Source organism: Corvus brachyrhynchos, unplaced genomic scaffold (genome assembly GCF_000691975.1).
Source record: "Corvus brachyrhynchos isolate BGI_N302 unplaced genomic scaffold, ASM69197v1 scaffold14, whole genome shotgun sequence".
NCBI classification, from domain to species: Eukaryota; Metazoa; Chordata; class Aves; order Passeriformes; family Corvidae; genus Corvus; species Corvus brachyrhynchos.
In genome coordinates this window covers 4064412-4091367 of record NW_008239110.1, presented here as the reverse complement: position 1 = coordinate 4091367, position 26956 = coordinate 4064412, and the positions used below count along the sequence as shown (strand labels likewise).

At 34.8% G+C, this 26956-nt stretch overlaps 1 protein-coding gene across 3 annotated transcripts in view; it reads right to left on the bottom strand.

Moving 5' to 3' along the window:
* GRIK2 (glutamate ionotropic receptor kainate type subunit 2) overlaps positions 1-26956 on the bottom strand; it is a 360593-nt gene that overhangs the window by 25614 nt on the left and 308023 nt on the right. For all 3 annotated transcript variants that reach the window (XM_017739568.1, XM_008637742.2, XM_017739569.1), the window contains one exon: positions 12742-12967. In XM_017739568.1, coding sequence (XP_017595057.1) covers positions 12742-12967 — 226 coding nt within the window. The remainder of the gene's footprint in view (positions 1-12741; positions 12968-26956) is intronic.

Sequence of the window (26956 nt, the reverse complement as noted above, 5' to 3'; positions counted from 1 at the left end):
ATCATACACTATTATCTCTCTACCCCTGTTGAATTTCACAGCTGCAGAATGGGAAGATATCTTTGTTGAAACCTCTAGTGAGAAAATCAATGATATTATTTTTGCCACAGATAGAAGTATTCCATATTTATACAGTGCTTTCTTTTTTTTCAATTCGCCTTGCAAATCTGTGACACTCACATATGAATGGTTTGCAAATATAGCCTCCTCTGAAAGAAATATTTGTCTAACACTACCCAGCAATAAACACATGAATTAATGAAACCTAAAGAAGTTCTACAAGCATTTCTGGTATATGTGAAGATTTTGGTCAGGCAGATAAGATTACATTGAAAGACAAGAAAAGTGTAAGGTCATAACAAAACTGTCCAGACCTGAAAACCCATTTCACACTCTTGAAGAACACCCCAATCCTTTGGCAAGCTAAAAGGGAAATTCTCTAAACAATTAATATCTTGCTATTAACTGTCTCATCATGAGTATGAAGTGAGGTATGAAGTGGACTTGGGTCCATCTAACTGCAAACCATGGAAACATCATGTGCTGGGATGTAATAAACCAATTTTTTTCTAATTGAGGGCAATGCATCAGGCCAGAGATATTTTAAAGTTGTAGATGAGTCTTTGTCAATGCAATCCATAGACCCATGGAATCACAGAATCATTAAGTTTGGACAAGACCTCCAAGATCATCAAGTCCAATCTTTGATGAAACACCAGCTTGTCAACTAAACCATAGCACAAAGTGCAACATCCAGCTGTTTCTTGAACACTTTCAGGGATGGTGACTCCACCACTTCTCTGGGCACCCCGTTTCAATGCTTGTCAACACTCACAGTGAAGAAATTCTTCTATATGTCCAACCTGAACCTCTCTTGGAGCAGCATGAGGCCATTTCCCCTTGTCCTGTTGCTAGTTACCTGGGAGAAAGGCTGACCTTCTTGAAGGTCTCCCCTAAGCCTCATTTTCTCCAGGCTAAGCAACCCCAGCTCCCTCAGTTGCTTTTCATATGACTTACTCCTAGACCATGTATATGACATATATGAATGTCATACATAATGGCCCCAGGCACAATAACATCAACATGAAGTTTTAATCATGTCTTTGCTTTGGTTACATATTTTTCGTAAATTCCTACTAGAAGAAGCTTCTCTAAGGCAGAGTCTGCTCACAACAACTACTGGATGTTAAGTGTTTTGACAATTCCTTGATATAAAACTCAGTCTCAGCATGCCTCCCAGATAGTGCTTCAATATGCTCATAATCCTGAGGCAACCATAAAAAACAGTTCTTTCATCAAATTTGTTAGGTACACATTCTTACATTTCAGAAATAATAAATTAACTGCTCAGGCAGTTGAAATTCTCAAATTGGTTTCAATACATGGCTTGACCTGCATAAAAATAATTTGCACCTTTTTCTTTTTTTTTCCCCATTATGTTCAACTAATGAAGACAAATGCATTAATTTGTTTTAGTTACAGGAGGACTGAAGCTCAGCACTTTTATGCATGTATAAGTGATGAATATTACAGTTCAGATTGTATGAAGGATTACAGACTAAGGCAAGCAGAAGAAAAAGGTATTCTGTCTTGGTACATGGTTTCCTATTTATTTCTACAGAGACAGATTTGTTTATATGTCTCATCTCCAAGGACCAGTAAAAAATGTTCATAATATGTAATTTGTATGGTCTGAAGGTAATAAGTAGCTTCAAGAGAACTAGGGTGTCTTAACAATAAAACCAAATTATTGCCTAGAACTATTGTTATTACTTTTATTATTACTACAACTACTACTTTAGATCTTGGAAACTACAGGCAGGGGGAAAATGTTTGTATGTTAAGTATTTATATTCAAAGTGCCAAAAAAATTTGAAATTAAATAAGAGTGTATAATATATACATATACATAAAAAAATATGGACAGTTTTTAAGTAGAGTACTGGATTGTGAGATGGAAATTTTTCTCCAGGAACAGTACTTTACAGCAGGTAACAAAGATGGCTCAGATACCCTCAGTGTCCCACACAATATCGGCAGGAAATAGCTACAGAGTCTGAAATCACGACAATGATTAAACTGACAGCCAGTGTTGACTGTTGGGTTTAGTACTTTACAGAAGAAATCTGGGAATACATTTGCAACAGTGAAAATTTTAAACTTCTGAACTGTTCAGTATTTTCAGATATGTAGAATTTTTTTTCAGTTACATCAGCCAAGTGTATCGTTAACAACTTTGGGGACTAAATTTATATATAATTTACCTTTTATTCCTTTCACTTCTGAAACTGACTGTGTTTTGAAAGGTTTCTGTATCATTCATACCTGTGACTTTGCTGGTTTTACATAAATATATTTAATCACATATGTGTAAAAAGAATAGACCTTCTGTTTACCCACCGGAGTCAGACACAACAGAGTTACTGGAAGAGTAGAAGCAAATCTCATTAACTGTCTCTGTGGAGCCTAAGGTGTTCTTTTATTTCTTCAAACAAGGCAACATATAATTCTGATTTTAGAAAATTGCTTAATTAATGTTTAAGAGAAGTAACAAAAATATTTAAGAAAAAAAACCTGCCCATGTCTCCTAGAAAAAGGTGTCTAAAATTATGTTCTGTATTGATCACTGACTGCCAAACACATGCATTAGTTGAAATAAATGTACCGGCAAGTCTCAGTCATCGTCCTCACTAGCATTGTTTTCTAGTCTTGCCTGAGATTTAAGGAAAGTTTTCAAAACGACTCTTCAAAACATGTCACTTTTTAAGTTTGGTGGAGGTGTGAAAAGAGAATTATGTCAGGAGACAAAAAGCAGACTTAGCTACTGTAAGGACTTAGCTTCAAAGAGTAAAGAATGTTTAAAAACTCCAAACAGTTACTTTTGAAAAGATCCATGGGATCCCTTTTTTTTCTTTCTTTTTTAAAAGTATTTAATACAAGCCAGTATTATCTCTTCTTGGGCCTCTCTTGCTACCGTAATGTTCTTTGATCCTTAACCTAGACCTCCAGGAGAAAAGAAAAAGAAGGAAAAAAAAAGAAACACCAATGTGAAGGGGATGACGCTCAAGTTCTGCAAACTTTGACATAGAATGAATGGAAAATATTGGGAAAAAAACAGATTTAAACATATGGAAAAGTCACTTTGACATCTCCCCTCTGCACTGCATCTACTCATATCTGTTAAACTACTGTTTTATTCCTGCTACTGAGAGATACAATAGACCTTTTTGAAACCATCAGAAAGCACGAAAGTCTCTCAGGATTTTCTTCAGACTTGGCCTAACAGCTTGCTGTGCAGAAATCCCATTTTCTCTTCCACATCCATGTTTGCCTGCTATCACTTCTTCCTTCATACTATGAGTAGTTGTCTTCCAGCCTCATTAGCAGCTATGTAGATAAATATGAAGTAAAATAATTTTATGAAAAAAAAATATGCACTTTAGGTCACTATACCAGCTCATATAGCTGTCAGTTTTTGCAAACTGCAGCAGCCCTATGGCAGTTTGACATGAAAGTGAAATTTCAGTCTTACTTTTGTATTTACATATGTTAGAGACAGAAATGTTATGCCTAGGAGTCTTTGTTTTGGGGTTTTTTGTTTGTTTGTTTCATTTTGTTTTGATTTAATAAATGACCTGGTTCACAGAATCAGATCTATAAATCTTTGCTATCCCTGTTGTTTCTAATAGAATTAAATTAAAATTAGAGGAAAAGGCTGAAAATGTGCAGGAATGTTTGTGCACCTTTGCAGGACCAGTGAAGAGCACCATAGAATGGCGGCATCAAGCATGTAAAAGTCTCTTGTCAAACATTTCTTTAAGGAAAAAGTCTTTTCCTTCAAATCTGTCTCCAGAAAGCAGTTGGAAAAGCAAGGAAGAACTTCATCTTCTTACCAAGAAGAAAAAACTCTGTCACAACTGAACATTGGCAAGAATTGAAGTAATGTGATTGGTCTGATTACCTACAATAAAACATATTTGGAATACTAAGTAAGCTGAAGGCACTCAGTTATTCCAACTCAATAGTTTGGGAGCATCTAGTAACCTTCTCTAAGTGTAAAAGAAAAAAAAAAAAAAAGACATAAGAAAAAGGAAAAAGAAAAAGACAAGGGACAAAAGGAAAAAGGAAAGAGAAAGAGAAAGAGAAGGAGAAAGAGGAAAAAAGAGAAAATAAACTGCATAAAAAGTGGTATCCAAGGAATAGAATAGAATATTTCAGTTTAAACTGACCTAAAAAATCATTTAGTCCAACTGCCTGACCAATCCAGGGCTGACCAAGTAAAAGTACATTGGTAAGGACATTGTTCAAATGTCTCTTAAACATTGATAGGCTTTGGGCATCAACCACCTCTTTAGAAAGCATGTTCCAGTGTTTGACTACCCTCTGGAGAAAGAAATGCTTCCTAATATCCAGCCTAAACCTCTCCTGGTGCAGCTTTGAACCATTCCCACACAACCTATTCAGACATGCTATTGCAAATATCAAAGCTCTGGTCTTTTAAAAGCTAGACAAAACATAGAGGACAACATCCTACATATCTATAGGATATTCACACATTTACAAGGCATTTACTCTTATTTTATCTGCTTTTTATTTTACAGGCAAGCCCCAAAAGTAAACTAAGTTTTAGATGATTACCAAAAAAACAGGTTGCAAAATCTGTCTGGAATAATAAATGCAGAAAGGAAGGAGGCTGACTGAAATCCAAAGGGAGAGTTAAGACTATTCTCTTCACTTGCTGTTGCATATTTAGGAAATGAATCATTTATTTGTTTGTATTTTTAATATATTAAATTGTAATATTTGAAATTACAAGCATCTATTAAAAGATCTGTCTTCAGTAATTTATATTTCCCACTGTGCCTGATTTAAAATTTTCTATATTTGGAAACATGCCACTAAAAAAAGGCAGATAGTGAAATATTTTGTAAAATACCTGCATTAAGAACATGGTCAGGTGAGTTAAAAAATTTCAGTATTATAACATAAATTTTTACTGTGAACACTTCTTCCAGGTCACTCCCCGGAGACAGAACTGGCAATATAAATCAGCTGAATTTATACATGCTTACAGGATACAACATTATAATTGTTATACATTTGCTGATTAAACTATTTATTTGTTTAAATTCTCTTTGAATCCAACAGCCTTTCACTGAGGTAGGAACAACACTATTGTATTTAATTTATTAATGGATTGGGTAAATATAAATAATTAATGAAGTCATATTCCTAGAGAAGGCATCAAGTAGCAGATCATAAATTATTGTCTGAAACCCTTTTTTTTTTTGCAGTGAAATCTTTATTTTAAGTGAGTGGAGTGTAAAATACTCTTTTTAGATTCTACATCTGATAAAATTATATTAATTTTACTGTCTTCAAAATGCACATACGCCAAACAACATTTTAATTACATGCTACACAGCTGATTGAAATTCAAAAAATTACAAAAGAAAGGAAACTAACCCCACTCTTGGCTCTGATTTTACAAAAATAAAATTTAAAAATGTTAAGATTGGCTACATTATGCAAAAGTATATAAAGAAATTTCTACATTCAAGTGATGTGCACATTACATTAGTTGGCCAAAGAGATTTTTTTGGAATTCATGTGTGAGTGGGCACATTTTTGAGAATCTCTTAGAACAATGCACTGTGAAAAATATAATTTTTTGTGTGAGAGGTAAAAGTGTCCATTAAAAAAAGACATTTTATTTGATATTTCATTTGAATTTACAGAAAAGAGAACTTCACTTTAAAAGGCACCTCTGAATCAATAGAACATGAGAACCTTGAAGTTTTGTTTCATACTTTGAACTTAAGTGAACGTGATGATATCTGGGGCCTGCAGCCAATTCATCTCTCTTGGAAAGCTGTTCATTTTATTCTTATACTTTTCTTTTTGACATGTGAGGTATAACTTGCTTGTATCAAAGTACTTGCCAACTTTCTATTTTTAATTCATAAATATACCCTGTGCAGATCTATTTTATGTACTTATATGAATAAATTTTCATACCTGTGTCTGTGTTACTACTGCAAGTTATTGTAGCTTTGTATAATGGGTATTTATGTAAGACTTACCTTGGCAATGAAATGCTGGACATGTTGACCCCAAAATATATCATTTAACATCATTCATATTCTGAGAGATGTATTTTGTCCCCATGCACAGTGAAGAGTCTCTATATAATCAGGGGAGTGCACTTTTTATTTTTTAACAATTTTTGAGTTAACAATTAGCTTTCAAGGATCTGAATGTTAAACTCTTTCTAGCATTTTTCAGGGCATCTTGGTAATCCATCAATATGGAAGAGCCAGTGATACAAAAAGTGATATGCTCTAGAAGAAGGAGTCATATCTTGATCACAAGTGAAAAGTTAATCAAAAAACCTTGTACAAGTGAAGAGAATTGTGTAAGAGATTCAAAGATTCTTCTTATTATATTTTGCAACTGAGGCATTATTAATATTAATAGCAGAATTTGATTGTATTAACTTCACAGGAATAAGGGATAAAGAAATGCATATTTCACCTTTTTCTCAAACTTTCTTTTGCCTCACCATTATCAGGTGTTACAGGAACATCACTGCTACATCACTGAAGCCCCCTCTTAGCCTGATTCTGCAATTTTCTGCAGTTCAGCCACAGAGAAACATTAGAGAAATGACTAATTTCTTCTACACACCGTATCTCTCAAGCACTATTTTCCATTTTGTATTTCTTAAGAGCTAGAAGAAATATATGCAATTTTTAAAGATTACTTACACATACCATTTTTCATTTTCAAAATGTCAAAGGCATCATTTTGCATATATCTCCACACATACAGAGTTTGTCTGGCATATACAGACCGGATAGTCCTCATCTGCCACATAAAGGCAGATGATCTGAAAAGTGCATGCTCAGTAGATCTATTCATATGGAATCAGTTCCAAATATTCACTTGCCAGACATCTATGTGCTCCAGGTTCAACATAGAAGCAAGTGGCAATTCAGTAGAAAATCTGCCCAAGCCAGATGGGAAGTAGCCTGCTGTCAAACATGCTGAAGAGAAACAGGAGTTTAGGAAAGAAATAAGAACCTGAAACCATCCCAGATATATGAAGTATGGTTTTTCCAAAAGATGTGTTCATCTATGTTCCTTCCAATTGCAAAGTAGAAAATAGAAAAGGAAAAAAAGAAAAAAAAAAAAAAAAAAAAAAAAAAAAAAAAAAAAAAAAAAAAGGAAAAAAAGAAAAAAAAAAAAAAAAAAAAAAAAAAAAAAAAAAAAAAAAAAAAAAAAAAAAAAAAGAAAAACACCAGAAAAGTGAAAAGTAGCTTCACAGGCCATTAAGGCTTTAATATAAAGTGCATAGAAACTACATTTCTAACCTTTCATGTGATTTGCTTCACAATAGCAACAATGTTAGTAAATATTCATTATGGAAAATAGCATTTGTCTCTTAATATTACTTTGTTTTACAGTATGTTGACCATAGGAAAGTCACATTAACTGTGTTTCAGTAGGACATAAAAGGTAGATTTTTTGGATAGGCCAGGTTTTCTTAAAAAAAATGCTACAATTTCTGTCTGATAGTATGACCATAAGCATGTGGATGCATCACAAACATTTTGAACTCTTTGCAATGGTAGATTTATCCCAACTGGGCTTTATTCAAGAACAAACCAAACTTTAAACACTTCTACCAGGCGTGATGATGAAATGGGAAATTGAAACTACTAGAGATGATAATAAACACTTTAGAGTATTTGAAATGGAAAGAATAATTTGGCTAGCCTGCCCAAAGGGTTTGTTATCCTTCCCTCCTCCTCTCCCACTACCGCTTTGTTCAGTTCCTTTTTGTGTCTTTTCTCTCTCTCTTTCTTCTTCCCTTCTTCCCTCCCCTCCTTCCTCCCTTGAACGTCAATACTGGATGCTGAGGTGAATACCCCCACAAACACAAATTCCTACCACTAAAAGAAATTTGTGTGTGTTTCTAATAGATAACTGTGGATGATACATATCCATATTATTAGAATATGTTAGATAGAAATCAACTATACACTATGTTGAAAACTGTATGCAAATAGTTTTCCTCTCTGCCAGATTCAGTGATGAAGAACACAGAAGGGGCAAAGCAGTGCCTCCTGGTAAAACATACCAGAATAAAGCAAATAAAAACCCCTTGCGTGTGGATCTTCAAACTGGAAGATAAAAAAAAGAAGCAAACAAATGTCCTCTAGCAAAGCAAGTGTTATACTCTCGGTTACAAAGCTATAAACAATGTTGCAAAGATAGAAAACAAAACAAACACGACCTCTTACAAGGTTCTATCTTATCTGCTCCAAAGTATCAGTTGCTATCAAACATCTCATCCCAGGTCTGTTCTGTTTACATTATACATCAAGATTTTTAGCCTAGCACCAGAGGTGGCTGACTGAAAATGAATTCTGGTTTATATGAAACTTTAATTTAAAAATACGAATCATGAGAATGAGTGGTTGTATGCATAACTTACCAAATTCACTCTCCCTACTTTATATTTCACTGCAGCAAAGAATTCTGCCTTGCATCTATTTCAAGCATCACTGTGTCTTGTTGATTTTAAAGATGTACGCTGATTCTGACCATCCTATTTTATGCCAAAAGTACATGATTTCCAGTTTTCTTCATCAAAGTTACATTTTAACAATCTAAACTTTGTTTAATCCACTAGTGCTTCTAGAGGAAGTAAAATAATCATATAAACTCATATTTAGCTTCTCCATTTTTTTGGAAGGAATTGATACCTATGAACCTATGGCCTGATCCACTGGGGTTTTTTTTCTCCTAATCTTGTGCAACATTCTTTCTCTAAATTTAAAATATTAACCTCAGAGAGCTTTCACTGCAATATTCTAAACTGGTGCTATATTTGGGTGGTTGCATTTTCCAGGTGATTATCTTGTCATAAACTGATAGCATATTTTTCTGTTAGGAAAGCTTTTAGCTCTTTTTCTTGTAGCAGCTTAAACTCAAGCAAATTATGTTCTCACTATTATTCCATTACCTTCAAAATAATCAAGATACGTTGCACCTACTTCCTTTGGAGCTGTTCTCCAAAAGTAGCCATATCCTTTCTACTGTAGTCAACATAAGACCTGTAACAACTGTATTCTACAAATTTAACCTTATGTGCAAATACTTCTGCAATTTCAAGCCACTATTCCAGGAGATAAACTGGATTTTTTGTAAATTTTGCAGATGACATCTATATCTTCCCAACACCATGCCTGTAACACCATACAAAGTTTAAAAAGGGCAAGTGCTGGATTCTGAACCTGGGAAAAGGCAACCCTGGTTGTGTGTACAGACTGGGGAATGAGAGGCTGGAGAGCAATGCTATGGAAAGGGACTTAGGGATCCTGGTCAATGGCAAGTTGAACATGAGTCAGCAGTGCCCTGGAAGCCAAAAGGGCCAACAGTGTCCTGGGGGGTATCAGGCACAGCATCGCCAGCCAGGCAAGGGAGGGGATTGTCCTGCTCTGCTCTGCACGGGGGTGGACTCACCGCGAGTGCTGGGGGCAGCTTTGATATTAGAAAGCATCTAAATGAGGGCCACAAGGATGGTGAAGGGTCTGGAAGAGAAGCCATATGAGGAGCAGCTGAGGCCACTTGGTCTGTTCAGCCTGGAGGAGACTGAGGGGAGACTTCATTGCAGTCTACAACTTCCTCGTGAGGGGAAGCAAAGGGGCAGGTACCGATCTCTTCACTGTGGTGGCCAGTGATAGGACTAGGAATGTTATGAAGCTGAGTCAGGGGACCTTTAGGTTTGATATCAGGAAATGGTTCTTTACCTAGAGGGTGGTTGGTAACTGGAACAGGCTCCCCAGGGAAGTGGTCACAGCACCAAACCTGACAGAATTCAAGGAGTGTTTGAACAATCAGGAACATGGTGTGATTTTTAGAGTGTCCGGTTCAGGGTCATGAATTGGACTCAATGATCCCAGCGGGTCCCTTCCAAAACAGCATATTCTGTGATTCTGTGATTCTATGGTTCTGTGAACACAAATAGCTCTGTATTGTTCTGCTTTGGAGACAAGCTGCTTCTCAAATAGGCAAAAGCAGTAACACATACTTTGTATGTGAAGCCATTACACCGCAGTTTTCCAAGCACTTGACAAGCTACTCTTAGGATTATTAACTCTAAAAAGATATTACTCAATTGCATGTCTATAAACTTCTTTTGTAGTAATTAAATAACGATGTAATCTACTTCTATAGATATAACCATGTCATAAGTTCTTTTAACTTCTCCAGAATTATTTTTTCCTGTAGAAATGAGATTAGCTATAATGCATGAGAATATTTTGCATTTTCCACTGTTCTGTAATACTTTTTAGCTTCAATAAAGCAAAATATTTAACAAAAGTTTTCTGACAGACACCATGGAATTGCTTCTTCATAAGGATTCCTTTCAAATATATATGTGCAAACTATGCATCATTCTAGCAGAGGTTGCACAATCCCTTTCTTCTGAAACTGTGCACCTAACACACAGAATATAAACCCATTATAAATGTCAGCTCTCTCAACAGCATTTTATAGATACTGCCCAAATATTAGATTAATCTCTTATTCTTAGCTGTTCTGGGAAAGCCCAAGATGCTCTTTTGTTATACCTTCATTTGTTTTGTGAAAAATTTTACTTTACATCCTGTTTTACATTCTTCTCTATTTTCCCTTATGAAGCTGTCATCTTTTTTTCAAATCTTTCTTCAACTTCTTAAGTTTAACACTGTTTCAACTCTTATTTTCCCTCCTTTGGTGATCACTGATTCCTGCAGGTATGTCCTCTATTTGTTTCATCTTGATTCAAGACAACTGTCAGCTCACATACCCTCTTGTACAACACTATTACTTTTCTTGACACAGATAATTTGTTGTTACTTGGAATCTTGCGGGTGGATAAGAGCTGAATGATGTCTTTGATATGACTCAAAGTTAGTGAAGAAATAGTACCTACTCTCCCTATATGAAGTAGGGGACAAAGACCAACAGAAAGTTTACTTAACTTCCTTGCCTCTTTACATTCAGCATTTCTTCCCCTAAACTTAAACTTCAGAATTCTATTTCTGGATTTATCATTGTTTTAAAGCTGCTTTCTCTGGTGCTTATGATGCTTCTCTGACTTACACATAAACAGAATAATTTCTAGATTGCTTTGGTCTCTCTCATTCCTAGCAGTTTGGCATTTCAATGTCCACTTAAATTTCTGGGGCGTGCTTCAGATGCTTCACAAATTTGCATGCAGATTATTCAAAGATTATAAACTATCCCTGAGATTTGATTTTATCCGTACTAAAGATAAATGGAAGGTGGGTTTCATCCTCAAAATAACAAAAAATTTTATATATAAGTAAATACAAGATGCCAAAATGACCAGCAGGACTGAAGTCCAGTCCGTTCTGTTGTTTACAAGTCTACAGAATATATCCAGCAATACAAGAGCCACAGCAGAACAGGGTGGAAAAATTGGTATGAACCAAAACTGGATTCCTAACAACTAACTGTTCGAAGACAGAATGAACAGAATCATAATTCCTTCAGCAGGTGTCCATTACAGAGAAAATTACTGAAATAATGAAAATTTCAAGGATGTTATTGAAGTAGCAGTAAATATATCCCATATATAGGCAAATCTGTATTTGATAATGCTAGATACCTCTTTATCCAAGATATTCCAGTAAACTTTATTTCTTAAAATTCCTTTCCATGTGTTTGATTTAAATTACTGGACACAAATTTTCCATTACAATGATTAGTATATGGTATCAACACAGATAAAAACAGTACCAAACATAACAGCTACCTGAGAAAAAATAAAAACATATCCACATCAATCACAAAATGATAAATTCTTGTTAAAAATGAAGTTCAAATATATATTTGCCTGAGAAATAAGTAAGCAGAACAACCTTACTGTATTAAGTAGAATCATTATGCGGTATTCACAGTCTTTGTGTCACACCCTTTTTATTCCCACCTGTTCCGAAATCTAAAGCCAGATCTTCATCTCATGTCCTTAAAAAAATAGCTGTACTCAATGGGAGCTCAGTTCTTGCTTAATCCCATTTTGTGCATTCTAGGAGCCAAGCTAGAACCAAGCCAATACCTGTAGTTGACTTTTAATCTTGCAGCTAAAATTTTGTACTTAGTAAAAAAAAGCTGACCTGGAAAGCAATTAAAGGATTGGAATCTCCATGCCAATATGTAAAGCCATATCCCACAAGGCTAAATCAAAATTTGTTTTGTCTGTGGCATGGTATGGAATTTTTCCTTCTCTTTTAACAATTTCAGTGATTAGCCCTCTCACTTTAGAAGCATCCGCCCCATTTTCTAATGCATTTTCTCCCACTACTAGGGCTTCATTCTCTAAAAACAGAGATCAACATCTTTAAAATTTTTTTTATAAAATAAAGTACTGTGACTGTGACAACACTTTTGTTGTTGTTGTTGAAGATATCAAGGGCACCATGTAAGGCAAATTTATCATATGAAAATATCCAACTATTTATAAAGCAACAACTGTTTTCTGTTTGGAAAATACAACAAAATTCATAAACTTTGACAAAATATGTATTTCTCCTAGTTGGGAAAAAGAAAATAGAGGTAAATGCTAGCAACATAGAGAAAGGAATGGTGTACCGGACTGTATCCTATGCTACTGCAGCAACCAAGATTAACGAACAGAGAACAAGTGGTTGACATATCACCTACCCATGGGAGTTCCAACGCCGTAACCTTTGGAGTCTATCAGGCCTCCAATCTGTGTTAGGTTACAGTTCCTCTGTGTGACAAACTCAATGGTTGTCGACTCCATTAAAAACGCGTAATCAGAGGTAAGCACACGTTGGATACCTTCTTCATTACTTTTGACAAGTACTGACTGCCTCCTGCTGCTCATGAAGGCCCACATCTTGTCATAAGTGGAGATTTTGGATTTCTGGAAGACAAATATTAGGTGTGGTATGAATGAGAATAATATGCTTATAAGAGTAAAAGCAAATTCTCAGTTTGCACATTGCTCTCTTCTCAGATTTTAGTATATGTCAGGTTTTACCGAGGCAATTTTCTAAGGGGGCCTGTGCCTTTCATCTCACCTGTACTTCTCATCTTCTCCATGTAAAAATAAACAACTGGACAGACTGTCAAATGTGAAATATCTGTTGTTGATCTGTTTTTATTGCTTATATATTTTTATGCAAGAGGAAGGCCTACAAGTACTTCAGGTGAGTGGAAAACTATTAAGTATTTAACTCTAGCATAAAGATAATCAACTATGCTGTTGAGTTTTTTAGGAGAATCTGTGGATTCTGGCACAAGTGAAATTTCACTCTTATTTCAATCACTCAGCTGAACAGTTCTGAAAACCTAATGCACAATGTGCCAATCTGAAGTAATCAAAGCACTTACAGATGGCAGTGTATGGAGAAAGTTGTGAAGGAGAGGGAAGATAACATTTTATCTATCATATATGACAAAAATACTTGGAAAAAGATTTTAGGTAAGAGATAATATCACTCTCTGGTCATAACAATGCTAGCTTGCCTTACAGAAATTGTCTACTGGAAGTCCTAAAAATTAATATGTGTTTTCTGATTTAATATTTCCAGAATACAAAGAACTGTTTTGGTCAGAAGGGAGCCAGTAATTTGGGACAAAGGAGTCAGTAGTTTGGAAGAAATTGATGCTGTGCAGCTACAAAGGAGTTGCTTCCTTTTTTTCACCCGCAGATCTTTAAAAAGATAATTACTTTCTCTCATTTTTGTAAAATACAGTGTTTAAGAGATCATAATGACTGGATAAACTGAAGGTATTAGAAATACTGAACATTTTATACCACATTTTCCCCATCTGTTTAATAACACAGCAAACTCAAGATGTATCAGAAAATGTTCTGTAATGTTAAATTTTGCCTAGTAAATACCATGTGAGCACTAGTTTTATCAGACTTTTTAAGGTGTCTTTCCTCTTTTAATGTCATCCTTAAAGATATTTCTGCCATCAGCTCTGGTAGAAATACTAAACAAGGATTGACACTACAAATATTTCTGAAGTTCAGCTGATTGATAGCCAGAAATTCTGACCCAAAAGAGAATTAGCAGTGTATGTGGAATGAAAAGAACATTTATTTAGAAAAAAGAGACTACTTTCTCCCCCTGCTGAGAAAGAATCCAAGAGTTCTTTTACTATGCTTGAGGACTTAACAAATCAAGCATTTGAACTAAGTCTAGTGTCACTGCTAACAAAACTGAAGAATTTTAGGGCTCTGCATTATGTGCATTGTTATTGTACTGAACAGAGTCTGGGCCTGATTGCAAAAGATGTTAGTAACAATGAAAGAGGAAAACATTTTTCTTCAGAATATTCTGTGAATAGAGATGACCAAACTCCTCATAGTGTTTCTTTTTAATCAACTAACTCTCGGAAGCATTTAATATTTCATTGTGGTATAATATACTTCAAGCAACACACATCAGGTCTGTAGGAATCTAACATACTGTGTAATGCAGACAGGGTGGAAATAAACGTTTTCCAGTATTTGTAAAATTTTACCAAGAACCCATATTTAATTCTTTTATCATACAGTCTTAACCCCAGTAAATATTTTAGCCACTACAAATAATCTGAGCGGTATAAAACATTGGCAGAGAAAACAATTTTAGTAAATGGTTACATGCACATTGCTGACACATGTTGAAGGAAAAAAAAAAAGAAAAAACCAAATGAGATACAATAAAAAAAAAAAAGAATTAACTGTAATACATAAGTATTTTTCTATTTTTGTTGAGAAAAAAAAATAAACTCCGGGATGAAAAAATATTCGCAAGGGGAATGGTTGCTTTCTACTCAGTCATTAGAACATGTGAAAAAAATACAATATCCTGTAAAGAACAGAGTGTTCATATTATGATGACTGATTTAATCAGCTAGGATGAAGCCACTGCTACTATTGAAAAGAAAAAAGGTCATCAACAAAATCAGAGAAAGCTCCTGCACAGAACAGCTCATTTATTGGAATAATTAAAACAAAAACATTAAAACACTCTACACATGATTAATGAGACTTTAGAAGAGAACACAAAACCTAGAATATCAGTGCACATGGCTCACCACTGTAAAGTTAACAGTGATGTCTCAGTTTTCTCATATAGGCAAAACATTACAATGTTTTTGCACTACTTTCTTCTCCCTCTGAAAGCTGAAATTATGCCAGGGAAAAATGCCATTCTACTTTTGAACCCTATGTTTGTTTGTTTCTTTCTTTTTTTTTTGTAATGCAGAAGAGGGGTTTTTTTCAATCTTAAATTAAAAAACCTTCATCATTTGATTTAGGAAAATATAACCACAGATAGTTGTCCTGTGTTTGCCAAAATATGCAGCAGACCCGTTGATGAAAATCAAGAAGTCAGAAAAATCAAAAGCATCAGAAACCCATTTGACATTGAATTAAAGAAAATGACACTCTAATATGCTTCTAGTGGTTATGACTGTATCATTCCTACTGTTAGAAGCAGATGCTGCAATTTACATTATGTTTCCACCTTTTTTCACTGTGTGCAAATCAATCTGGTTAATCAACCTATATACTCCATCAATACAGTGTATTATTTCATCTGGGTTAGTTCACCATATTGTTTCATCTAACTGGAAACCACTGTCGGGAAATCCAACTTAACTTGAAATCAACCAGAAATGATGTCTGTCTAAGATAACTTGTGGTGACATGATTTACTATGCTTGTGTTCCCTCAGGAATGCTGGAGACAATGCAGAGTAGTAAGAAAGCTGCCTATGACTTGAATTTCACTGGAAGAAAAAAGAGAGCTAACTAATAGGAAAACTGGAAATGAAAAGATTAAGCAAATCTAGAAAGTCATCTCAACATCAAACCCAATGCATAAAATGGTAGCCCTCACACTGACATTCAGAGGATACTGTCAGTGTCATACTCAGCATTCATAAATTAAACATTATTGGAAGATAACTGTGCTTGTCAGGGACCACAAACGCAACCATGGCAAAGGCTCTAAGTTAGTCATAGCCTAATGTTATGTATAAATATGAGTCTGGAAACAGAATGAGTCATTGTCAGTAATGTGTTACTTACTGCTCCATCCTGGAGCACTGGCTTGGAAAGAAATATCTGAGCAGCAGGACTTTGGACCACAACATATCAGGATGTTGAATAAATGAGAGAATAAACAAGGATCAAAGTATGTGGAAGCAGACCTCATGATACAAGTCAGGATTGGATAAATGCACAGTAATAATGTGCCAGGCTAATTCTGACATTTCTCTATGAAGGAAAAATTACAGATCCATTAATAGAGATTTTTATTTTAATAATAGCTTACAACCTCTTTCCTGGATTCTGAAAGCATTTAGGTGCCACAGAAAATACTTCAGCTTTGCTTTCACCCATGCAATATTTAAACTCAAAAGGCTGTAGTAACTAAGGAAAGATTGAAAGTAATTAAGTTTACATTTTGAGAAAAAAATTTTAAAAAGTCATCAACCTAGTTCTGATATATTTTATGAAAGCACTCTCCACCCCATGAGAATTAAAACATCTCAATCATTATGTCAGGAAAAAAACCCACAGACTCCCAATGCTACTACAGTATTTTCTATTTATAACACTATGTATAACAGCTTTGCGACTTTTGTTTTCCTTAGCATTGCAGGCTTAGTGGACACAAGTCGCTTTTCCTAAAGTTGATTCATGGATTTTTTAAAGCCTAAGGAGCAATGTCCATTCTTTATGACCGTCTGTAATGGACAGACTATGAAACATCACTTCTGAATGACTTCACCAAGCTCATCACTTAGGCATCTACATTGCCAAAAAGAATGACATGTGAAAAGAGATTTCAAAAGGACCAATCTGTATTAGCCTTATCAAGGTGTCCAAAATGGTCTCTCAAAACATCTTTGATGACAACCTGGAAGGATAAGGACTGGACAGATGAAGCAGCTACAGGTGGCTAACTGGCAAAGGAAGTCGTGGTTAACAGCTCAAGGCCAGATTAGCATCTTGTCAAGATTTGAGTACCTTGAGGGTCAGTCCTGATACTACTCAGTATCTTTATAAGCAGTTGGGAAAATGGTATTGAAAGCACTCTCATCAGATTTGTGGATGACACAAAAGAGAGAGGAGATGTAGAAATACTGAAAGAAAGAACTACCATGCAGATAGGTCACAAGAGGCTTGGAAATTAGTGTAACAGAAAATGCATCAGGTTTAAGAAAGATAAATTCAAAGTCTATCCTGGAAAAAGTAATCCCAAGCATCCATACTAGCTGGGAATTGACTGGTGGGAGTGAATTGTGGCTGAAAAGAATTTATGGTCCCAAGAAGAGGCTAGCAGAACATGAGTAAGCAGCCCATCTCTGCAGCAGGAAAGTAAACTGCAGGCATTATCAGCAAGACTATAGCCAAGCCCAGAACAAAGGAAGTGATTAATCCACAATACTTGGCACTTGTCAAGTCACACCAAGAATGCTGTGTCCAGTTTTTGTTCTCTGAGTTCAAAGACATGCTAAAATTAGTCAGTATCCACCAAAGTGATCAGAAGATTGGAGATCTTAACTCACAAAGAAAAATTTATGGAAAATGTTGTTCCTAGAATGGAAGGATTACAGAGAATCTAATCACCTTCTTCCATTACCTAAAGAGAATGTTAGAGAGAAGCTGAAGGTACTCTCTTCATTCAGATGCATGGTAACAGGATAAGAGGCAATAGCCAGAGCTGCTAAGGGGAAATTCTCTGAGTATATAAGGAAAAAATTCTTCCCCATGAATAAAACTAAGTGTTGGAACACATAGCTCACAGAAGTAGTAGAATCAGCTCACTGGAAATATTGACACAGCTTAATGTAACTCTGAATAAGTTAATCTAACTCCATGCACTCTGAATAAATTAATTTAACACCATGCTTTCAATCAAGAAAGCAGACCTCCTCTTACAAGAGTAAGGGACCTGTAGAGATGCCTTCCAACTTTGAGTTTTCATTGATTTCTTTGCTTCTTTATTCATATGAACTTATGTACAGTAATTAATAAGAATTTCTGGGGACTCTTCAAATTTTGACCTTGAGCAATTTCAAGAAAATAAAACAAAATATATAATTTCCTGTTTTGGAAAAAAAACCCTAACCAAACAAGAACAAAAGAAACAAACCAAACAAACCCCAAAAGCATTGTGAATTTATGTAGTTCATACATCAAGAGAAAGGCAAGCCCATCATTATCCAGAGAAGTGTGTTTTCTTGTCTTTTTTTCCACTTCATTCCTTTGAAAGTCAAGTAGACTTTTTCATAAAATTCTCCAATTTTTTCATACATGACCCTTTGTAGATGCTGAACACGAGTACAGGAATCCAAACTTAACAGTTCATATAGTAAGTTATTTTATTAATTCCTTATTCTTTTTTTGTAAGTATGACATTTTGTTTTGACATATGCCCTAAATCTACATAGCTGTGAAATAAACTAGAAAATACATTTCTGATGTTCTTAATAATGGCAAAAGCACTCATGTATCTCAATATTTTTTTCTAAACATAAGAAGGCTAGATGTCAAATTTAGGTGAAACAATTATTATAGTCAATCCTCTTATGTCTCATAGATGTTCTAAAACATCAGGGATATGTCTCCAGTATTTTAGGCTACACAGGATTAGTACCATTAATAGAGAGATCAACAAAGTTAATTAATGGAATACATTTCAAATCATAGTGTGGCAAGCTTAAAACTGAGAGAACAAACAGCCTAAGGTGAAGAATGTTTTAGGAATCCTGTAATTCTCCTGAAGTATTATAAATACAGCAAAACTCAACGATAAGGCTTTCTGAAAGAATTTGAACACTAGCATAAATGAAAATAAATGGTACAGAAACATAAAAAGACTGTTCACCTGCCTGTAGTCTCACCAAATGGAAATTTGTAAAGGTTGATTGCTACTGTTGAAATACCTATCAATGACCAATGATGTGTTTTCTCCATTGTTTACTTCGTATACTTTATTGTTTCTGTAATATGTATCTGTGTACACTGGTCCACCTCTCCCAGTTCTTAATATGAAACTGAATTCTTTGGAACTGGGACTATTTTCTCCAAACAACTCAATGTTTCTGAAGTGGACAACAATGTCCATTACTGGGACTTCTGAACAGTAATACAAGTAATAAATAATAATAAATAAATAAAATAATTAATACAAGAAAATAATGATAAATATAAGAATCAGAATAAAAGACAATACTTCTTATTAATTTTTTGGTTTTAGACAATTTTTAGCTTTCACAAATCACTACACATCTTGTTGAAGATACTCTGTTTTGAATAATACATTTAAATTTGTTTTAATAACCAAAATAATTTCTAGTTTCTCGTTAAGTCTTAGCTAATTCTACACTCCAAAAGTAAGTGCTGATTTTGAGGCAGATAAAGCAGTATAATTATTCATTTTGACATAGCTGAGTATGTTAAAACACAATTTTGTCTTAATTGCATATCTGCACCTGATGCCTCCACAGGATACTACGATGCCATGCACAATCCAAACTCTGCATTCAGATAGGTGTAGTGCACAGTTTTGAACCATTGCTATAGGATAAGGCATAGTTTTTGCAGGGCTAATCACTAGCACCTGAAGTATCCTGAAAATATTGTACCTTACTCCAGGTTTGCTGGACAGCAGACCAGACTTAAATCAGCTTAGTTGTCCTCTATCACCCAACAGAAGAACATAATTCAGGTGGGCTTCTGAGTATCATCTAATTTTTTGAACAATTTAACCACTAGCTATAAATACTGATCTCTTTAATACCTAATACCATATTTTCTTTATTGTCTTCTAGAACTATTAGACTAGATTCTTCTCAGTCATCACAGAAAAATGAAAAAGACACTCTCCTTTTTCATCCTGGTCTCACTCACTCTAACCCTTTGACCTCAGAGTATTACTTTTCTATTTTTTTTTTTTTAATTTTTTCCCTATTTTTTCAGAACCACTGAGCCCTGAAAACCCCTAAGTGAACCAGACAATTTAGATTTTGTTGTGTTGGCATAAAAACAATAAAACCAATGCATACACTGTTCTCTCCTCCGTAAAGGCAGTTTTTATGGTCCATAGAGCACAAATGAAAAAAGGAAAGGTGTTTCTGCCAAGAATAGTGCTATAAGGAATGAAAAATGCAGTGCTCTGAGAAAGACATTTTCACTCTTGCCCTGATTGTGCTGACTTTTTGTTTTAAAACCCAAAGATTTTGAACAAATGTTAAATATTTCAAGTAACTTACGGTTAAAAAAACCCAAACCCTAATGCTATTGAAATAAGTTTTTGCTATCAGCTTTGACCTGGAGATAAGACTTCATAGCTCCAAAATCACTAATGGATTTCAGAGAACTTTCTTGCCTTTTACACCAGAACTATATATAGTCCTCTACTGAATAATAACTAACATCACAAGGGTTCTTGTTGTAAAATACTGTGGAACATGACAAGTGTGATATATCCCACACTTCTGCAGGTTTCCTCCTTTATAAATAGGAATAAGAATTTAATCAAACTTAATCTGTTTCTAAAGCATATCCTATATTCTGGATGTTTGTAAAGATAAACCTATTTCTGTTCACTCTGCCTGTTCTCAGATACAAATTGCGTGTACAGAACTCCACACTTCATTTGCACTGTATCTGAAAACAATCTCCTTTCCCAAAAGCACTGACTGCATAGTTTTATCAATGGAAGTGAGCATGAAGATCACAAATATTACTTTAATTATTACCTCAAATAGAGTAAGAATTTCCCACAATGCCACAATTTTAACAGATGTATTCTCACAGCATCTATAGCTGTATGAGAGATATTTGTGCAATATTCAAAGCACAAGTAAGATGTGCTGTGCTCAAAACACTGTTGCTGTTGAGATTTGATATAAACTTATTGGGCAGCATTAGAAGTCAAACTTGGCATTGCTTTGGTCACAGATCTCTTTGAATGGGCAGAAGAGATAGAAAGCCTATTCATTATTATTTACCTTTTTGTTCCCAAAAAACCCCAGTTAAAAATAAATATTGTTTCATTGTCTTCACAGGTTTCAAAGACTTAATGGAATTTCCACTGTCATTATTTTCCTAATAGCACCACTCAAGCAGCAGCAGTAGCATTAGCTATTGCTTGTAATGATAATCATCAAAATGAGCCTAGTTGCACAGACAGATTTTTGGGGATTTTTTCCCAATGAGTTCACCTATCAGTTCTGTTGACAGACATAACAAAATTCTTTACATCCAAAATGGCCAATAATTTAAAGTATTTCTTCACAAAATATCCCATATAATAGATTTGCCATCTATACATTAGCATCAGCCACCTCTGAGGTATTTTGCAGTGGGATTTGGGTTTAGCATTCTGTGCATTTTATTACACAGAGTAAATACCAACCACATTGGACCATATGTGCTAACAGCTGAGTCTTTCTCTGTGCTTTTCTGACCTTGGTGACTAGAAAATTGGAGTTAATTCAGGCAAACAGGATTGATGCCATATGTGGTTTTTATCAAAGGTGTAGAGGAGTGGTGGGATACTGATCAGAAGAATTTTTTGTTAACAAATCTGTCAGATTTTGAAATAATTCTGGCAGTTTTATCTTTAAACACCTTTAGTCTCCTAAACAACATACTTGAGAAGATAAGCAACATAACACTTAAGGAGCTGCTTTCCTCCAACAATAGAAAGAATAAATAAAAGAAATAATTGAAAAGATCTGGAATTAAAAGTTACAGTAAAAGTCAGAGGAACTTTTCAGCCAGACTGGCTCCTGCTAAATACATTATGAAAAATTCATCTACACACATAAATGAATTTACATGTTTTCAGTTAATGATCCATACAGAAAACACAGACAATAGCAGAGTTATAAGATGTAGTTTTAAGTATTTTTTAGTACTGATATATAGAGCCCCTTCCCAACTTACCAGAAGTTGATGGAGAAAATCACATTGCTGACAAAATCATACAACATGTCAAAATTTAGAGTAAAATACAATTAATGTGTTTATTTGCATGCTGCAATATGGACATCTGTAGTAAGTGAGTCCAGGCAGTATAAATGTAGTTCAACAGAGAAAGGGATATCATACAGCTTTTGAAGGCTAAGTTCTACAAAGGCTCTGCTTTATTTATAATTGGGAACAGGCAGAACAAATGTATGGCAGAACCAGGGGGAAAGAATTCACTTTCCAATATTATTAACTGGTCTATTTGAATTCTTTTCACAAGAATTGCTCAAAATTAACAGCAATAAAGTAACTGAAAATTTCCAATGAATGAAAATGTGAAAACTAATTACCAGCTTGTTTGACCACCCAGTGATTTAAATCAGTCATGTCAGGATTAAATAATAAACCAAAACTCAGTCATAGATTATTCTAAGATTTCTGCAGCTAATCCTGTGCTAATTACTTAATTATTGCTCATTACAAGTGCCTTAATATATAACTGAACTGTGCAGAACTAGTCTTGGGGGAAAAAAAAGTATAATTTTGAGAAGCACTATGATGTGTGATCTTCTGAAATTACTGAATCCAAAATTCCCCTATTTCATATATTTTTGTAGAGGAAAAACTAAGGTAAAACAGTGAAAAGTTCATGCGCTGTTATTTCCACTACTCTATATAAACTGAAGAAACTTGTGCTGCTCAAAATCTGACTATAAATACATAGTTTGCATTTTCAGTAGAACCCTGGGTACTATATCTTTAAGTTAGGTTGAACTTTAAATTGCAAAAGCAATTTTAATTTGAACACATTTAGCATTGGCTGCAGGAACAAATACTTATTCCTGCGACAACAGTGAAGTGCTCTCTCATGTTTGCACCAGGAAGCGTCTGTCATATGGTATGGCCTCAACATTGCAGCCTTAAAGATGTATGTGTTCTGTTCACATCAGTTGCCCTGAATTCTTGGAAAGATCATGGTGAAAAGCACTGTCACCTCTTATTTCTTTCCATTTTCAGCGTTTTCTCCATGCATTTTGTAATGCAAACAGAGGTCCAACTGTAGTCTTATTAAACATTATCTTCAGTTACAGAAATCAGAGTACTGAAATGGTACTAACATTGAGCTATATCAGTCAGAACAAGGAAATAAGTAGTTGGGCTGGGATGACCTCCCCTCAATCCTTCCTTTTTTTTTTTCCTATGTGAGCAAAAAACTGAAATTTCAGTGATAAACTAAACTTTCAAAAAAGTTTCAAAAAAGTTTTAGATAATAGTGTATTAGGAACAAAGTAAACAGAATGATGGAAAAAATGAGAGAGAAAAATTTCATATCAAGTTCAGTTTGCAGAAAAATTAAGATAATAATAAGAATCAAAGTTTAAACATGGAATTTTTTTATTTGGGGAAAAAGTATTTTTTTATATAGATAATTCCTCAGCTGACATAAAAATTTTCTGTGCTACTCAGGAAGAGCACATCATGTGAGATGTATCCAGAGATACCTTAGCGACATTTTTAGCTTTCTAACTAAAAATTTCTACTAATTGTCATCGCAGAAGACTTTTTATTATTGACTAAAATATTATTCAACATTGATGTACTTATAGTTGCACATGGTAAAAGCAATTACACTTTATAATCTATGCATTTTTGGGGGCAGAACAGAATTTTTTATTAATAATGAAGTGTTTTAAACATGGCTTGAAGTAATTAGTTTGTGATCTCTGACATCCATGTTCTGAAATACAGTCAAGAGAAGGAACAGATATTTGAAATGTACTTATGTGGTCTAGTGGAAATCTATGTGCCATCAGAAAAATATTATGTGGGCTGGTATGTGATAACTCCTAGAAAACTTACAGTTAATGATCATGAGGGGGTTGGAGCTAGAGGATTTTTAAGGTTCTTCCAGCCCAAATCATGCAATGATTCTATGATTATCCAACTGCCAAGGATTCTGGACATTTCCTTCATGGAATCACTGGGTGTAGCTGTGCATCATTCTGTTTCCCCATCAAACTGTCAGTAAATTGACCAGTTGGACAGAAAAGTAATTCTGTTATCCATCTAGTAAAAACCTAATGGGAAACACAATTTCTGATGTAGTTTCAGAATCCATTAAGTTGAATTTAGCTAAATTTATATTATTAGCTCTGCTAATCTGCTTACGAAAACAAGCCGGCCTTTTCAGGATGTTACCAAATTATTTTGCTGAGTGGTTTCCAATAATAACAACTGGGACTACAGTGTTTGACTTAGTTCCTTATTTTGTTTTAATTGAAACATCTGAGAAAATTCCATTTGAGGGAATTTCATGGAAACTAATTTATGAGCAACTATTTTAGAAACTTCCAATAGACATTAAGTAAATATGTATTAAATTTCAATTTAAAAAGCTAACAACATTACTGGTGACTGACTTAATGCTTTGCTGTTCACATGTATTATACAAGACTGAAAACAATGGCAACAAAAACAAAAACAGAGTGAAAACACTGAAAACTCACTGAGTACATTCTACATTGTATACCATACTACTTATACTACTACCTCTAGTTCCCACAGAGTTTGACAAAAATTAACTGTTGCACTCATAGTGTTTTTTATTGTATTTTAGTACATTACTGATGCCACTGTCAATGTGTTATTGTGACTATGTTATTTTGAGTGATCCTTTGGTTGACCCCTTCACTACCCACAGGTAGGGTTAAAGAGATGACCTATGAGTTTGAAAGCCATTGTGCAGGAAAATATGTTGTAGCAACATCGCAAACATGTTTTCTCTGCATATGCCAAGAAAAAAAGCAGCCAAAGCAGTGACAGTACAAACAATTTCAAACATGAAACAGTGGATTAAATTGCTTGGGCAAGTAAAGAAATAGTTTCATGTTTATTTTGAATATCAGCCATCTGCTGAATTTGCTTAAAATGTGCTAATTAACATAACAGGTTTTTCTAATGAGCACCTGGATCAGCAGTTAGACAGATACACCCTTAGTTCATTTTAAAATAAATAGCTGCAGATAAGTGAAAGACATTCTCTGTCAACAAGTAAATTAATAAAGAAAAATAACCTGCTTTAAGGTGTATAGATCCATGAACAATTTTTAACTTGTCATAAGACCGAAATCAACTTTTATGGTTTCATCTTAGCAACAGCTAACTTCAGTAGTGTGCATCAACACTGTGTGATCAATGTCACTTATCAAAGGGGACGGGTATTATAATCTTATTAATTTGCATGAATATTCTTATAATTTGATTCTGGTTTATGTTTATATGACAAAGTTGCACTGAATCTTTTAGGAAGGTGACAACTTACTGAAGATCTCTGGGAAAAGTATATTCATGTTCATCATGACAGATGTGAGAGCATCTGTCAATTAGCCCGTACTTTCCATTCAGATCATGACAGTATTTGCCATAATTCTATGATAGATATTTTCTCTAGCAAATATATTCTATAGCTAACTTTATCCCTGACAATGTTTTTACTTTAAATACAAAAATTTAACTAAGTAATTGCTATGTCTAAAGAAACATCAAACAAAAAAAATTATATACAAACCACAGTCACATAATAATAATATTTTCTTTACATTCTAATTACTCTCTATTTGATTTCCTAATTTTGAGTTAAATGTAAGAATAAAGAAAATCCCAGTAACTTGTTCGTTTGCTCTACTTACTCTAGGGTTGCCAAACTATACAGCATGATATTTCTGGGCTTGTTTGTTATCAACTGTTATCCTTATGGGACTTGTAAGTAGGAGTGAGAAAATTAATGAGTTGAGACAACGACAGTTTAACAGGTAAAGCAAAAGCCATGTGCACAAGCAAAGCACAAGGAACTCATTCACCATTTCCCATGGACAGGCAGGTGTTCAGCCATCCCCAGGAAAGCAGGGCTCCATCACGTGTACCCATTATTTGGGAAGACAAACATCATCACTCCAAACATCCTGCCCCTGCTTTCTTCTTCTCCCCCCAGCTTTATATGCTGAGCATGATGCCATATGGTGTGGAATATCCTTTTAGTCTGTTGGGGTCAGATGTCTTTGCTCTGTCCCCTCCCAATTGTTTCTGCACCCCCAGCCTATTCACTGGTGGCGTGGTATGAAAAGCAGAAAAGGCCTTTTCTCTGGGCAAGCACTGCTCAACAGTAACAAAAATGTTCCTGTCTTATCAACACTGTTTTCAGCTCAAATCCAAAACATAGTCCCATACCAGCTACTGCAAAGAAAATTAACACTGCTCCCACCAAAAACAGCACAAAGCCATAGCCTTTTAAAAAATGTCTAGCATGAGTTAAAGACAGCTAAAAATTTGAAATGGCTCATCTATTCCAAGAGGAATAGTGCTGACATTGAAGGTGATAAGGGAAGGGAGGCCCAAAGTTTTATGTTTTATTAATGTAATCACTGTTCCTTAATTCAGTCTGGTAAATCTAAGAAAAGCCATTTGTTCAAATGGACATAGAACATGCAAGGAAAATAAAACTATGGAGGCTCATTCCTGTTCTGTGAGAGGATGGACCATGTACCAGTGTCCCAGATTACCACAACAGTCCTGGAATCACAGAACTGTTGAGGTTGGAAGGAGTCTCGAGATAATTTATCCCAAAATCCAGTTCCAAGGAAAGTCTAGTAGAGCAGATTGTCTAGGATATTGTCTAGTGTTTGAGAATTTCCAAGAATGGAGTCCTTACAATCCCTCTGGGAAACATGCTCCATTGCTTGACCCTCATAGTAAAATGTTTAAATGTAAATGTTGATATTTCAATTTTTGCCACTGCCCTGTCTTCTTTCACTACAAACCACCAAGCAGAGTTTGACTCCATCTTTTTTACATCCTCCCACCACATATTTATAAATATCAGTCTACATTCCCCGCACACAACTTTTCTTTGTTCCAGGCCAAA